Source organism: Taurulus bubalis, assembly GCF_910589615.1.
Source record: "Taurulus bubalis genome assembly, chromosome: 4".
NCBI classification, from domain to species: Eukaryota; Metazoa; Chordata; class Actinopteri; order Perciformes; family Cottidae; genus Taurulus; species Taurulus bubalis.
Window position 1 is genome coordinate 32324150 of NC_136592.1, and position 17933 is coordinate 32342082.

Genomic DNA, 17933 nt, shown 5'->3' on the forward strand with positions numbered 1-17933 from the left:
GTGAGATGAGCTTAACGTCTAGCTGGAGGCACAAAGTGATTCTTTACATTAAATTCTGCTCCGATACAGGAGGAATACCTCAGAGGCCGGCAGAGAGGTTTTTTATAGGAGCCATGTGAGGAAGAATCCAGATTCACAGAGCAGCGGCAACAGGAAACGTGTGTTACCTTTGAGATGACGACGCTTTTGGTTGGAAGGTGATGGAAGCAATTATTGCCATAGCTACAGCAGCGTCTGAGCCAACACTGGAAAATGACGAAAACCTATATTTCTTTGAAGTATTATGTATAGCCTTCACATACTTGTATGAACATAACGTTTTCTACGAGTTTTGCGCTCCAAAGATGGGTTCGATTAAAAAAAACATGTTTCTATAAATGGCCAAAGGTCCATCTTTCCTTTACTATGGGGCGGTTTAACACGGCTACTTAAACAATACATGTTCGCTTTAGATATTTCCCAGTCTGTCGCACTGCAAACCTACAGCATCAAGGTTTGTACTGTAACCTTTACATCCCATAATTGTTATATCAGGAGGCATTGTAGCAAAAGAGCACCGACAGACGGAGCTCACCGACATTATGAGAAGGGTTAAGCTTGAGTGGCAGTAATTGTATATTTGCATGAACTATCGTGCACACAGCCATTTGTCAATTATCCAGACATTGCACGAGTTAGCAGGTATAACGCACATAAGTCTCTGGATGTAACCTGTAGTCTCTTCTAAACTCCCCTCCTCTCCCTCTCTCCGAGTGTTCACCAAGTAAAAGAAAAGAAACAACTTGCATGCCTCCTTTCATCTTTCTCCTTCTCCCATCCACCACTCCCTGCTGGACACGCCCCTCCACTTATTAAAACATGCATTCATGCATCTCTTTTCCCCCTTCTCTCCTTCTCCATGTCGATCTATCAGCGTAACCATCCTCCCCTCTCCTCCCAGGGCTCTCTCTCTCCCTCTCTCTCTATTTAAACATCTCTCCACTTACCATTCACTCTCCCATCCATCCGCGGAGAGAGGGATTGAAGTGCACTGCAGAGTAGGGTGAATTGGCAAACACTGCCTGCACTACTGGGATGGAGGGAATGGGTGAGGAGCAGGACTGGGAGGGGAGGAGAGGAAAGTACGGCAGAATGGAGAGTTTTTTAAATGGAAAGGGAGAGACTGCCTCTGTCGACCTCCACTTTTTCACATTACTTCATTCCTTCTTCGCGGCCCCCTCCATCTCGATTCCTCTCCCTCTTTCACGCTTTATGCAGCCCATCCAGTGAGTTTGACCCCCCTTCCCCCCCATCCCCCCTCTTTCCACCTCTCCGCCCTCATTCTTACGCTTCTGCTGATTCCCTGGAAAGGAACCCGATGTAAATGTTGGAAACCTGCCAATCTGCCGGTGTTGTGGGATCATTTTCTCAATGTTTTCTTGTTTTGAGGCACGGAAGCTTAATGCTAATACATGTCGACATATGCAACTACATTAGAAAGCGGGGGAACTCTTTGACCCCCAAAACATCTCATCCTCCTCCCTCACGGCTCTCGCTTCTCGCCCGCCATCGCCACCCGCGGGACGCCAACAAGCAGGCTCAAGGAACGACGGATGCAGCGCTAACATTCAGCCCGCGACCAATTGATCCACATAACGTCCAGTTCTTCTCTCTTTTGGATTCTTCTTCGTCTGCAGTCAGTCAACCAGGAACTCTTTGGAGCCATCCAAGACTGAGGGTGCAGCCACCAAAACACCAGAGAACTCCAAATAATTGACCACCAGCCTGATCCGAGTAACATAAAGTAACTCCATTTACCAAACAGTCTCGATACCACTGGAAAGACATGTAAAAGTGAGCTGTAGCTAATCCTAAACAACAATGAGTGGTCGTTTAACTTGCTCATGCAATATGTAGCATACAATTAGGACACGTGAATAATCAATTCACAGTGCAATTACAGCTGATAAAAAATGTGCGCGAGACTCACGGACAGCATATGATACCGGAGAAGCTCACAAAGTGACCGCTGAGAGGTTTGTTTTGCAGAGTGTGTTAAGCTAATGGACGGACCACCACTCTCACTCACATTTAAGAACCACCGGATTGCCGTGACATTTTGAATCGTGTTCACCAGAATCATAACGGACATCGGTGAAGCCCTGCCTCTCTGTTGCCAACAGTTTCCCCTTCTCCTGTGACATAGCAGGTTCATTTAGCATTGAACTACTTCAAGAACCCGTTGAATGGTGAGTGGCGTCATTGCTTTATATAGCCAGGCTTGCTGTTTTCTCTTGCTTCATATTTCACTTATGAGAGACTTACAAAACACACAAAATGGCAAAATGCACTCCACTCAGATTTGCACAAAAAAAAGAAGAACAAAAATATGACGGTGATTACTGCGACTGAAGTCTTTGAGGCGTCTATGGGGGTGGTGAGGAAATGTTCTTATCTCGCCAATCTTATAGAAGTAATAACACCATATGCACTGTTGCTTTTCTACTCTGCAACGAGGCCTGTTTGAATAAATACTCTAATGCTCCATCTTTGACATCCGCCCGTGTTGACAACACTATACTTACCCAAGATGTGTTGGAAATTATACCTTTCCAGCCGCGCAGACGTTCTTCCATTTAACTATTCATCCGCCCGGTCGCTGAATATGGATTCAGAACCTACTTTATTCTCTCCTTCACCCCACTTCCCCGTCTGTCCATTCCACCATCCCTCCTTTACCATGCCTTCATGCCTCCTTCTCTTTTTTTCATCCCTTCATCACCTTCTTGAAAAGAAAAATGAGGCGGGCAGTGGATGAAAAATCAGACCGCAATGCAATATTCAAATCAATCACGGTCCTCGGGGGAGGGCTGCAGGAGAAGGTGTTTCACTTAAGGTGCTTAGGAAAAGAGGGGTGGAGAGATGGATGAAGGAGCGGCACAAGGGGTTGTACCAACGCCTCCCTTGTCCTTTCATCCCCCCTTTTTCCCCCCCGATAGTCCCTCACCCCCCAAAGCCTCCCTTGCTGAGCTCCGTCTCCGACTTTGCCTGATGCACAAGCAGGACAGACGTCCTCCGCACAGCGGGGAGGTGTTCGTTGAAACGTTCGTTCCCTAAACGTTCGTACTCCGTTTAGGGCTCGAGGTTAAGGCTGTGGGACGAATGGGGAGGGGGGGGGGGGGGGGGGGGGGGGGTAAGGGCAACGCGGAGCAACAGTGTGTGTTTTGTTCTCAGGGGCACAACAGTACATCAAAAGAGAACGTGATCCTGGCAGTGAAGGAAATGGAAATCTAAAAATACATATTCATATGACAGACTGTGAACCGAGAGTAATTAAAAGAGCGAGAGTCGAACATTGTTACTGTCGACATCAACCTTTCCACCTCAGCCAAGTGTGGAACTTTTTGTTGTTAATTCAACTTCTTTTTTAATATAATAGGTTTTTCTCAATGTGCAAATTGAAATTGTGCATAAAAACAGTTGTTAGTAATAATAAAACCTAATGGAGTCAAAGCAAACGTCCAGAAACACTTCACAGTCTCATTCATATTGCCTCCTCTCTGAAATAATGCAGTATTTGATGTAAATGTTTTCCCTGGCTTCCACAGTGATTGTACAATATGTTTTAAAAAGGACACAATGGGTTCAGCAAGTCGTTTCAACGTTGCCTTGAGATCGCTCAGGTTATAAAAGTTGTATAACTCTGCATGAAAGAAGAAAACATTCAGATTCTGAATGGTTTGAATACTATATATATATATATATATATATATATAATAAGGCCTGCTGATCCTATCCAATATGACTCCGCTTCACATCCGCTTTTACAACCTCTTCCCTTGAATATTCCTCCCATTCCATTCCATTCATTTTCTACTTTCCCTGGAGCGCATCGATGTTTCCATCACCTGTTATGTACGGATGTTTTCTTTGAATTAAGCCCTTGATCATGAATGATGCCGGATCCGTACGTAAGACGCTTAAGGACAAACACAAATAAAAACTAAACAATATATTATACAAAACAAATTATTAGTATATATATACAATATATACAATATAATATAAGTATATATACAATATATATACAACAATAAAACATAATAAAATAATAATTAAAAAATATATATATATATATTATAAAATAAAGTAAATAAAAAAATATATATAAATAATTTAAAATTGTAATTAATATATATATATATATATATATATATATATATATATATATATATATATATATTTATATATATATATATATATATTTTTTTTTAAGCTGTGGTTTGGATATGCTTACTCATGCAATGTCTAGATACCGTAAAAGTCGGGTTATACGCCGCTCCTACCTCCGGTCAGTGTCCCGCTGTAGCAAGCTAGGAGCAGCGCTAGCTAGCACTGCTGCTACTGGCCGCTCCTGCTGCTACTGTCCGAGTCCCCTCTGCCCAAGTTGGGTGTAGAGCCGGGGCTGGTCCCTACCTTTGGTGGTTGTCGGGGAGCTAGCGGAAGTTAGCGGAAATTAGTTAACTAGCATGAGCGCCAGCTGGCTACAGCGGGGTGCAAATGGGGACAATGACCGAAGGTAGTAGCGGCGTGTAACCCGACTTCACGGTAATTGAAAATGTCTGTGTGCTCGACATTTATGATGACTGCATCAAGCTTCTTCTCGGTGAGCTCCGTCTTTGCCTCCTGATGCCGCTTAAGGACCTTGTTTTATATTCTGATTCTGATTTAGTTGTTGTTTCCCTCGCTCATGAAATTGCATTTCAAAATACATGTAAATGAAGACAAGAAAACAAAAGATACTTCAAGGTTTCTGAATGTTTGTTTCATATATAGCTATTGTATATAATGTTTTACAGCATGCATGACTAGCAGGCATTTTCCCACCCGTACCAGATTAGTTCATTTTCCTGCAGAGTCTGAACCTCTCGCCCTCAGCCGGTAACTTCTGAATGCCTGCTAGAGGAGAACAAGACGTGGAGCCTCATTTGTTCGCTGCACGGTCCATTTGCTTAATACAAAATGATGTTGCTAACTTGACACTTTCACTTATTTAATAAAATGCTGTTCAAAAACGAATCTCATTATTTTGCTTTGAGGTGACGTCGAGGTGATGTTCGCTTCACTCATTGCACATTGACACACACACACATGCACACAGCGCTGCGCACAATGCTGACGCCCTCTTTCTCTCGTGCACAAACGCATCACCACAGTTGCCTGGCACATGCTGACACCCTCATTAAGCAATGCTTCTGGCTTCGTGAGCAAAGGAAAGAGGGGCAGAATCATTCTTTTTCAACCCTGTAGCCTTTAGCTTAAATCTGGAGGTTGGAAATGAGGGATGCTCCTCTGTTGCTTTCTCTACTTGTATCCATCTATCCATCTATATATATATATATATATATATATATATATATATATATATATATATATATATATATATATATAGATAGATACTCAAAGCAGGTCTCAGGACTGGGATGGGCTGTGTGGACCACATGGGGACATCCACAGCATCACAGAAACATTAATGCTTTTTTGTTTTCTTTATCCCATTCATCGAAAAAATAATCAACAGATTAATCGATTCTTAAAACAATCGTTAGCTGCAGCCCTAGTCTATACCATACTTTATTTAAAAAAACATCTTAATATGGTATATAATTAATAGGTAATTATGTCACAAAAATAATAGTATACTGTCAAAAAGTCACTTTATAGATGTGATAAAAAGTCAATGTATCAAAAATGTCAAAGTGTAAAAAGTAACTTTATAGAAGTGATAAAAGGTCCTGGCATTTAACATAACAAGTAATTACATAACTTTAAGTATAAAAATCCACTTTATTACATTATTCATTACAATTATTTGTATATCACTAATATGTTTGTAACATACTTAAAAAAAGGATTTAGTTTTTTTTGTTGGAGTGTATTTGTAACCTGATTTTAACCTTTTAATTTAGTTTTTTTGTAGATGTTCCAGGTCTCTAAATACAGGTGAATCGGCAGGAGAAGAGTGGTGTTCAACACGTGGTCCCTGTAACCGTCGGTTCGGACTACGTCAGTGCTCGGGCCCAAATAATTCATTTTATTTGTGTAGCGCTTTAAAAAGTACTCAAACGCACTTTACATGGTAACAACAGACAGAATATAAGTAATACCAATATAAACATGAGAGGTGCCATAACAGTAAGAAACAAGAGAACAAAATACCCTTCCACAACTGTTTATTGTGTTTATTATTTTATTGACGTTTATGTCATATTATTGTCAGAACTTCCATCCATTCGTCTAAAGGTCTGGACAGAATGGACTGAGGCCCAGAGGGACTAAAGAAGTGACTTCCTGTAGAGGTACAAGGTCCCAGAGATGTATCTCTCATTCTGTGCATCCTCACACTTACTGAACACATCTATCATGTATTTGTCCATCTCTTTGGTGCTCACATGACTCCATAGTCCCTCATCCTCCATCAGCTGCAGCTCGCGCTCCAGAGACTCCTTGTATTTGTCTCCAGCCTCCGTCTTCATGCCGTTTCTCGACATGCAAACGTATCCACCTGCAGGATACAATATTCCATTATGAAAGAACTGAAGAAGAAGAAGCTTTATCATCCTCTAATATCATATAATCCTGTGAAACTCTTAGGATTTAGAATAGAGCTGTAGTGTATCTGAGGGGTAGTTTAAACCAAAGTAAATAATAACAGAAACAGAAAAATCCAGGCAAGAAGTACTTTTTTTTTCACTGTTGTTATTTGTTATAAAACGACAACACACTTTGTCCGGAAACTGACTAACTCCAAATGGGGAGCCTCAGCACACTGAGATCTACTGCTCTGGCCCGGTGCTACCCCTCTATATGCATGTCCTGTTTGGGGGAGTACATCCATGCCACAAGACTTGATCGACTGACCAACACCTGCAAAGTCAACAGCTCAAGTCAAGAAGAAGCTTTCTCAGCCACGTCCAGCCCCTAACGTCCCTCCTCCAACTTCCATGGGAATAACCCCGACTGAAGACCTTCAAGACCGGCACCACCACCTGTGAGTGTGGAGGTGCAGACCAGACTATGGAGCACTGCCTTGTCTTTCCTCTACTAACAGACCCCTGCAACTCAAGAGACCTTCAGTGTTCAGTACAAAGGCAAAGGACTGTGTAAAGAAATGGGAAACTGTGATATAACCACCACGCTTCAGTGAAACCAAAAGCAGACTATTGGGTTCAACAGTGTTGCTTACCTGCTTTGGCGGCGTTGCAGAGCTCCCTGACGACGCTGACCGGCACGAAACCATCTCGTAAAGCGCCGACGATGATCACCACATCAAACACACCTGAAACCAGAGGAGGAGGAGGAGGCGTGAGCTGGTTTCTGTGTGGAGAGGTAGATCCCAGACTGAACCCCAACACTAAAACGTGACGATTCATAAGCAAACTCTAGTATTTCTTCTATGATTTCTTACTGGAGTAATGGTTTATTGTGGATGGACATCAGATATGATATCCTCTAGAAGTGTAAGTCACACTGAAATATTCTATATATCCGTTTTATGTCTGTGTCTTTACCTTCCACTGAGTTATGAAGAAGAGAAGGAGGGACAGTTTTCACTTTAATACATACAGTACAACACTGCAGTTTAGAAGTCACCTCCTCCTGTGAGGTTCCTCCTGTCTGAACGTAGAAGTCGAACCCTAATCAGCTGTGATGAGCGGTCAGAGTGTATGTAGCGTACCAGTCTCTGCAGGCAGTGGCACTGTTCCCAGTAAGGCCTGTTTGAGCTCCTTATAGAGGCCGGTCTTAGCGGCTTGATCCAGCATGCCTTGACTGCCATCCACGCCCACAAAGTGCTTGAAGCCCAGTTCAACCATCTATAAACTCAAGAAGAAGAAGAAGGCTGAGGAGGAGGAGGGAGGGAACCTGTTTTTTCTTTTGCAATCTACACTTGGAACAGAATATTATGGACTCTTATTTCCCAGATAAGTAATCATAATGTATTGTCAACAAGTCCAGCTCCAGTGTGTTCTGGATGACGCCAGTGTCTCTCTGAATCGTCTGCACAGAGGAGCAACTTGCACTTAATAAAATAGTCACTGTTTCAGAAATAGTAGTTCCACACTTGTCCTTTCTACAAAGTGCTCATTTAAAAAACATTGGGAATCTTCCCATTTAGGATGCACAGATTGAAAATGTGTGTCAAGCTTTCCTGGTGAAAAGGTTAGTAAAGGGTTTGGAGACTAACATGTCCAACTCAAATGGGCCCTTCTGCAGGTTATACTCTCCTTGCCATCTAGTCATTTAAAAGTAGTTAATTATAATATAGTAGTTAATTATTATATAAACAAATATATATATATATATATATAAACAAATATATATATATATATATATATATATATATATATATATATATATATATATATATATATATATATATATATATATATCCATGTGCGAAGATAGATTCTACAAAGTGCATTCAGAAAAAATGTCACTCCACATCCGGCTCCATTGAAGCTGAACATTGAAGCTGAACAGAACATTTTATCTTTTTATTTGTTATGTTTTTTTACTGTTATGTCTTTGATTAATAAACTGAGGCTATGATTCAGTCATGCAGGAACACTGAGGTTCTCTCACCAGGTTAGCGACCAATCCAGACCCACAGGCCACGTCAAGAACCTGGACTTCCTCAGGCTTCCCGGAGAAGTTCTCAAACAGGAAGTCCACTGCCTGGTTTGGTGCCTTGTAGTTCATGATGCTGTGATCCTGTTGAAAGACATGTGTAAGTCACATGAAGTGTTCCAGGTCCATCAGACGGAGCGGTTCCCTTTAGGGGCTCTAGGGTTCCCTGTACCCATTCTTCAAGTAGTCGTATGGACCCCAAATTAGTTCTTTCTTTTTGTTTCATTCTTTTTTTTATTGGTAGTAGGCATCAATCAGACATCTATAGATGCTCTTCAGACAATTGACCTCCCCGATGATGCTCATACTAGCCATGTACATATAGAACAAGGGGTGAAAAACAGAACAATCAACAAAAAGTAACAGAATGAAACAAAGAACAAAAAGTAAAACAATGTATAAGGAGCGATCTGTCCATTGTACATTCATTGATCCATGAAAACAAAATCTCATCTATGGGGTGCCACGTATGCAACCCAGTTTGTGGTTGACAGATGCGATTATCTTCTCCATGTTGTAAATGTCCATTTTAACCACGACGTATGAATGGACCAGAAGGAGAACACAGTGCTATTCTATGCAGATGATCTGCTTTCATACATTGAGAACCTTGAAGGGTCAAACATGTGCCAACTGACAACACAGCCAAGAAACTATTTACCCCCAGAGAGTTATTCTTAGAGATCAGAGAGGAGGTCACACAAGGTCAGAGACATTTTTGGGGAAAATATTCAAATGCAAATGTGATTTACGCCCGATTGATTCTGAGAGATCACAAGATAAGGTAAAGACTGATGGGTGAGGTTTCTGTTGTGTTTTTATAGGCACATTTAAAGCCCACAGGAAATGTGTGTTTGATTCCTAAAAGACAGATTGTGTAGTTGTTTCCCTGTCCATCGGACCTGAAGGAGGAGGAGCTTCTGTCCGCTCACCTGGTCGTACGTCTCCGCCCAGTTGTCGTAGAACTTCCTCCTCCGCTGTGAATCGGCTCCTTCGACGGTTTTGATCAAGGTCCTCAGATCCTCCAGAGTTCTGCCGTCTGACATGATGGGGACACGACTTCGAACCTGCCGGAGGGGAAACATGTGACATGTGATTCATACCTTGTTGTGCAACTGTTTGGTTATATCCCTTGTTGTGTAACTGTTTGTTTCTATCCTTTGTTGTGCAACTGTTTGGTTCTATCCCTTGTTGTGCAACTGTTTGGTTCAATCCCTTGTTGTGCAACTGTTTGGTTCTATCCCTTGTTGTGCAACTGTTTGGTTCAATCCCTTGTTGTGCAACTGTTTGGTTCTATACCTTGTTGTGCAACTGTTTGGTTTTATCCTTTGTTGTGCAACTGTTTGGTTCTATCCCTTGTTGTGCAACTGTTTGGTTCTATCCCTTGTTGTGCAACTGTTTGGTTCTATCCTTTGTTGTGCAACTGTTTGGTTCTATCCTTTGTTGTGCAACTGTTTGGTTGTGCAACTGTTTGGTTCTATACCTTGTTGTGCAACTGTTTGGTTCTATCCCTTGTTGTGCAACTGTTTGGTTCTATCCCTTATTGTGCAACTGTTTGGTTCTATCCCTTGTTGTGCAACTGTTTGTCACATAGCACAAGGTTTTTATTGAGCAGATGTGCAACATGAGACACAAGCTGTGATTTCACGAACCCATTTCAATGATTTGTACCTTTTGTTTTTGGTCTTTTTTTTTGTATATAGTTTCATAACTTAAAACATTTGTATGGATCATTATAAATGTCTGTTCAGTCAATGAGCCCAAGTGAGGTAAATCAATGCTGACTGAGCCCGAGGTCACCGATGAAATAGTTCAAATAGAAATAGTTCAGACACGTTCCAGATGTTGATAACGTTCATGAGACCAAGTAGCCTGGAACCTTTCGGTTCTGGTTAAACAGGTTGTGGCTCCTCTAGTCACCACCATGAGGTCTCCTGATACCCGGCCTCCTCCATTCCCCCTCCCTTCTCCCTCCTAACCCCCTCCCCCCATTCCCTCTTTCCTTCCTCTCCACTGATGAAAGTATTGCGAAATAAAAATTGTTCAGACACGTTCCAGAAACAATGTCGATATTGTAGATTTACAATAATGTACTATGTCTTAGGCTGTAAATAAGGAATGTTCACGTGTAAAATATGATACTTAAGAAAGAATATAAACAATAAGGGGGAGTGAACCTTATGAAATTGTGTATCGTATCATGGGGAAAGTCACAGTTAGTTTAGTTAGTGTGTTCACATAGGAGGTGTTATAGGAAGGCCAGGAATGTGAAAAGTGCCAGGTACCCCTGAGGGGTGGAGAGATGCGAGCTGAGGTACCGCCTCTGAACCAACCCGAATACTGCCTCCACCTCTGTTAAACTTACAACCAATTGCACGTTGTAATATTAAGCCAATGAAAGACGACAACGGCCATTATATAAGATCTATAATATCAAATGTTTTGCACTGATCGGTGTGCATAACTGCCGTTAGATATTCGGTGGTCTGTGGATGCTGTGTTTTTGTGCACCCTTGTGTACACTGTACCATCAACTTTCTATTACATCTGTTTTATTATAATTTACTGAATCAAGAACTATTTCTTCGAGTCAACCACCCAAAGATTTCAGAACATAACAATAGCATTCATGAAACCTGGAACCTTTCGGTTACACATGATCAAGATGGATTTTGATGAAAGAAAAACAGCCCTCAATGATCATTGATCAATTATTAAAAGTATTTTTAGCAGCCCAAATACAAACACAGTCTGACTATGATGAAGGTCTGAGAGCGGTCTGTACTCACCTGTGTGTGAAGGAGCAGGTATGAGGAATGAGAGGTGGTGGTGATGATGACAGCCTTATAAGACGGTTGTCTGGGCACGCCTGCGACACCACCTGAGCACGGAAACAGGAAGGAAGTTTATGTTAGTCCCTTTTATGGTAAAACAAGAACCCAAACCTGTATTCTCTGTGGAGGGTGAAAGTAAGGAGCCTGAGGAAGGGGGCAGATCTGGTTAACAGGTTGTGGCTCCTCTAGTCACCACCATGAGGTCCACTGATACTCGGCCTCCTGCATTCCTCCTCCTCCCTAACCCCCTTCACACATTCCCTCTTTCCTTCTCTCCTTCATTACATTACATTTCATTTAGCTGACACTTTTATCTCAAGCGACTTACATTAAGTGCATTCAACCATGAGTACAAACTCAGAACAACAAGAATCAGCCACAGCATGGAACTAAAGACAGTGGGGTAAACAGTAGAAGCAGGTAGAGAGAAACACTCCATTTGGGGGAGATGAGTAAACCTTCACCGCTACTCGTTTACAATATTCAATAATTAAAATCCCTCAACGATCATTATTGTGATGTTCAGTCGATGGTACCGATGCTGTTCTGTATGTACACAACTCAATGTTATATAATTGTAATTATTTATGTCTTTCATTATCTAGCCAAGAACAACAAAATTGCAAAAACGTATATTTCAAAGAGATAAAGTTGCAGTTTAAAAGTCTATCGAGTCGTTATTTGCGAAACATTTTTACTCATTGTATTAATTAACTTATTTCTTTATTTCCGATGTGCTCTGTGTGTTAATTCACTTATTATATTATATTTCCGACGTGCTTTGTGTCTGCTGGATATGGAAGTCGGCAGATTTGAGCTAACGCTAATATTAACTAAGCTACTTTATTAGATGCTGAGTTTTCAGATTATTCTACTGAACCAACTGGATAGACAAGTACAAAAACGATAAAAAACGATACTAAAAGTAGTATAAATTGTTTTATTGACATACGTTACATTGCATTATGTATAACCCCATTTTCAGAATTCAATCGACTTTCCCAAACGTCCTGTTTATTAATGACTGGTTTTAATGGAGGGATTTCTTGTACAGGTAAGTGAGGTAAATCAATGCTGACTGAGCCCGAGGCCACCGAAGAAAGTATTGCGAAAAAAAAATAGTTCAGAACACATTCCAGAAACAATGTCGATAGCATTCATGAAACCTGGAACCTTTCGGCTCCACATGATCAAGATGGATTTTGATGAAAGAAAAACAGCCCTCAATGATCATTGATCAATTATTAAAAGTATTTTTAGCAGCCCAAATACAAACACAGTCTGACTATGATGAAGGTCTGAGAGCGGTCTGTACTCACCTGTGTGTGAAGGAGCAGGTATGAGGAATGAGAGGTGGTGGTGATGATGGCAGCCTTATAAGACGGTTGTCTGGGCACGCCTGAGCTGCGACACCACCTGAGCACGGAAACAGGAAGGAAGTTTATGTTAGTCCCTTTTATGGTAAAACAAGAACCCAAACCTGTATTCTCTGTGGAGGGTGAAGTAAGGAGCCTGAGGAAGGGGGCAGATCTGGTTAACAGGTTGTGGCTCCTCTAGTCTCCACCATGAGGTCCACTGATACTCGGCCTCCTGCATTCCTCCTCTCTCCTAACCCCCTTCACACATTCCCTCTTTTATTCTCTCCTTCCTCTCCTTTATTACATTACATTTAGCTGACACTTTTATCCAAAGCGACTTTCAATAAGTGCATTCAACCATGAGTACAAACTCAGAACAAGAAAGTACAATTTATTCAATAAAGTTAAACTACAAAGTGCTATCAGTCAGTGCTACTAAAGTGCTACTACGGTGCTACTAGGTGCTACTTTCCTTATTCAAGGTGTAGTCGAGAAAGATGTGTTTGCGACGGAAGATGTAGAGACTTTCTGCTGTCCTGATGTCAATGGGGAGCTCGTTCCAACATTGAGGAGCCAGGACAGCAAATAATTCTTCCAAGAAATCTCCAAGGAACCAGGTGGACGGTAGAGAACAATGTTCAGTAGAACCGGATGAGTCACAGCATGGAACTAAAGACAGTGGGGTAAACAGTAGAAGCGGGTAGAGAGAAACACTCCAATCGGGGGAGATGAGTAAACCTTCACGCTACTCGTTTAAAATATTCAATAATTGAAATCCCTCAACGATCATTATGAAGAACCATCGTGTTCCAGTTATATTAGCTTAGCCTTTTAGCTTGTTGGCTAGTAATAAAATGTGTGGAATGGGGGGGACTGTTGTTGCATTTCAATTCTTTTTGGTTTGTTGTAAAGTAAAGTGTGTCAATTTACAACAAACCAAGCTGTAAAGTGTTTCTTTCTTATAATTAAAGTGCAATTTGTCCTGGAAAAGAATAGTGCCGTTGAAATGTTGAAACATTGTATCAGAAACTCGTTTCAAGTGTACTTATTTATGCATCGAAAGTATCCTTCTGCAGCAGTAATTTAAGCAAAATGCGCCCCGTCAAAATGTAATAATTCTCAATTCTCTCTTGGTTGTAGGTGTCACGGTTGTGCGGGGCTGGACCCAAGAGCAAGGACAACAGAGCAGTACACAATGATCTTTATTTCAACAGAACCAGAGGTGGAAAAGGTGAGGGATCGGTGATGCCGTCCAATGCGGGCTGGTCTCATGGAGCGTGACGCTGCCTCTGTCTGGGCGAAAGGAAGACACAAACACCTGCTTATGAGCGAGGACAAACTCATCGGCCAAGACGGCTGCTTTAGACAATGACGTCACCTTTTGCTCATTTAAGAATACCACCACCTTCTCTGGTAAGGTACCCTTGAAATCTTCCAACAGCATTAACTGACGAAGGGACTCAAAACTATCTTTGACCTCACTAGCGTCACACCACTTGTCAAAGAGTACGCCTTTTTCCTCGAGCAAACTCCACAAAAGTTTGTTCGCCAGGCTTTTTATGGTTCCTGAACTTTTGTCTGTAGGCCTCTGGCACATGCTCATAGGCACGCAAAATTGACTCTTTGAGCACGTCATATCGCAAGCTTTCTTCTAAGGAAAGAGATGACACAACCTGGATTGGCCCATGTCCTTAGGCCGAACTAGAGCAGTAGCAATCCTTTCAAATGCATTGAACTATGAGTCAACTTCAGCAGAGCTACCAACTGTCACGGTTTGACACACGCTTTTGCATGTTTTCACACGCACTCACACCACGCAACCAATTTCTCACGGCAATTTTTTTTTTCTGATTTTGGGCCGAGGCGCGTTCTTCCTTTTCAAACTCCCCGACGATAGATGGCGCTAAGGAGCGCATCTGTAAACCTATTCGCTGCATAGACATCCTATTTACCCGAAAGCAGGGCGGACTGGCCATAGGGGACACCCCGGTAGGCCACGACTATATTCTATGGCTCAGAGAAAATGTTAAATTTACTCTAATACATAATGTTGATGATCACTGACTAACATTTATAGTAGTCCTCGCGTCCCTACTCAAACTCATGGTTTCCACAGTTTCCACACCCAGCATGCAAAACTACTGATCGCGATCTGTATTCACATTCATGGTTTGGATGTTGCTTGCAGGTTTTCAGGATATTCTGCCATTAATTTAATCCAGAAGTTCCAGAGTTGAAAAGTACATTTTAGTTTCATTTTGGGGGTCACGTTATCACGTAGCCTCTTGACATGTGTCAAGACTAAGAGGCTCAGACGCACAGACGGATGTATCCACTCATTCTTCAAAATAAAACATCTTTTGATTATTATTTTTTTCATTCTTTCTGTGCAGCCCGGTACTAAGGGGATCTTGCGTCACTCGGTCACAGACTAAGCCGCTTTTGAGTGTGACTCGACAGCATGGCACCAACACGTAAACCTTTAGAGTATACTGATATTGTTTTTATTACCATGTGACTGCACCTGGGCCGGCAGAGTTAGTTTAGGTTCTGTTACTTAACTTATTGTTTTGTTATGCACCTTCAACATACACACACTTTTTGATTTTGGATCATTTCTCCCCAACGGAGCAGTGCCAGACCGAACTTCCAGACCTCAAATCTTGTGGGCGGGGCTAAGTTCGGCTGGTACCAGGCTACATCTTTAGCATACCATCCAAAAATTCACTAGAATGCATGAAATAACATCTACTTAAACCAAAATATCCTAGGGGTGAACCATCAGCTATGTCTTTGCTTCACAGAATGTAACCAATGTTGTCCATCTCTAGTAGGCCGCCCCTATCAACGACTTTGGGCCCCACAAACCACCAGAATGCAGGGTACAACATGGGTACAACATGGGTACAACATGGGTACAACGGCAAAATAATTCCAATTTCCTGATATTTGAGCCACCAACGTGTGTGGCTGTGTGCGCGGAAACATTTTGGTCACCCCCGACAAAATCTCACTCCAAGGTTTTTTGAAAAGTTGGCATTCTGACTTCGGCCTCACGAAATGTTGGCACTAAGGCGTTGTTTTTGCTGGCATCAAACCCTGGTTGGTTAGGAATTGTACGGGAAGGTGCAGAGAAGTCCGTCGGCCGTTGTCCAGCAGAGATTCTCATGGCCTCTATGTCAAGCTGTCGGAACTTTACTTCTTTCTCAGCCTCTATTTCTAGCTTGCGTATCTGTAATTTCAGATCTGCTGTACGCACCATTTCCTTTTCCCGGGCCTCTAGCTGAAGGCGGGCAAGGTGAACCTTCAACTTGGCATTCCCACTGGATACAGGGAACTCTGGGGAAAAAGGGTCAAAACAAGGCAAAGCTGCAGGATGAGCACCACGGTCCACCTTTTCACCCGGAGGTGTAGCGTGTGTAGTAACCTTGCTACTTCCAACAGAGGAAACTCCTGGTCCTGCAAAAGGAACATCGTCACAAACAGGATTTACAAGGACCTTTAAGTCTACCAGTTTTTCTAACACTTGGTTTTTCATTTCATGCTTAACAATGTTCTTCTGTACCGACATGTTAAAGTGAGATGCAATACACAATAGATCATCTTTGCGACATGAATCAAAACTTGGATTTACAGGGCTCTCAAGTTTTTAAGACAGGTAAGAGTGACATATCCGTCACAGCATGGAACTAAAGACAGTGGGGTAAACAGTAGAAGCCTGTAAAAAAAAGAGTCTCGTATTGTATGTTGAACAAAGTTAAAGTAGGTTATGTGGAGTAAAGTCTGAAGAAATATTAAAAAATCTTAGGAGGTGGTGCAGAGTCCAAAAGAGTTATAATAAAAGTATATTTAATAAAAAATGATAGACAGACAGCTTATGCTTTCGATCGAGCTCTTTTGCTCCACGGCGATCTCCACTGACCACAGGTCTGAGTCGCTCGCTCCCATGCAAGTTAGTTTTCTACACAGTCGCGGAGCTTAGAGCCCTTCCTATTGGTTAAAAGTCCTGTTTTAACACCTGGAGTATCACTTTACTCGTTCATTGGCCTGCAGCTTCAGGGGCGGAGCTATTCTTCTTCTTCTTTAGAAAAGGGTAGATTCTATCATCTCTAAAGTCAACGTTCAGCTCCGCCCCCTCAGGCGAACAAGAGAACTACAACTCCTTAAAGTGACAGTTCACTGCTCCTGCAACATGCAAGATTGTCTAACATCCATTCACACATTAATCATTATATAGTAAATAAAAATGACCTTCATATGCATACAATTACAAATCCTTCTTAATAATATCCCATATTAATTATCATATTTATTGTGCATTGTAATGTACACACAAACAATTTCTTTCTTACATGTGCAAGTTCAAATTTGGCCAACTGAACTCTAAAAACCCTACAAGTCGTAAAAAAGTAAATAGTATAGTGTTTGGGCCTAAATAATAACAGTGTAGTATAGTGTTTCAAAATGTCATGAAATTGTATATAGTGTGTCATAATAAGTCATGAAACAGTCGATAAAGTCAGAGTGAAGTAAATCTTATAATGTAAAAAAAAGATGTTATAATGTATCAAATAACTAGTATTGTGTATTCCATGACGATTCCATTGATTTCACTTTAACTTTGCACTTTTAACTGTAGGTCTTTATTCTGCAACAGACTCTTCTGGATCACGTAGCAAAGTCTGTAATTAGCAACATTAAAATATCTTGGAATTCTGTAATAATGCTTTTCTCTCTTGTCCATCCTCCTCTTTTTTTTGCTTCCCAACTAATTTGTTTAATCATTCTTTCCAACTGTTTCCAACATTTCAGTTTCTTCTCCCTCTGCCACCCACCACCTGCTTCCACATTATGACTCAACCCTCCGCCGGGTCTTGATCAGGTTGCCCACATCAGAGCTCTCCTCCAGGTTCTACTCCCGAGTCCCGGATCATGTGACTCTGGAGTCCTCAACCACATTTAATGAACTCATGTTGCGCCTTATTCAGAGTGTTTAATAGTTTTAAATGCAGGGTGAATATCACAGAGTATTGCTTCACCTACACAAACTATCACTTCCTGCAAAAAGCTCCTG

General features: G+C 41.7%; 1 protein-coding gene across 1 annotated transcript; it reads right to left on the reverse strand.

Moving 5' to 3' along the window:
* Window positions 1–6202: 6202 nt before the first annotated feature.
* Window positions 6203–13097, reverse strand: LOC306735382 (methyltransferase-like protein 27; the record flags this gene model as incomplete). The annotated part of the gene is made up of 8 exons (XM_079216842.1): window positions 6203–6544; window positions 7226–7318; window positions 7718–7853; window positions 8623–8751; window positions 9600–9734; window positions 11457–11548; window positions 12778–12917; window positions 12982–13097. The coding sequence occupies 8 exons, from the start codon at window positions 13095–13097 to the stop codon at window positions 6315–6317; spliced, it is 1071 nt and encodes a 356-aa protein (XP_079072968.1). The 3' UTR covers window positions 6203–6314.
* Between the last annotated feature and the right edge of the window lie 4836 nt (window positions 13098–17933).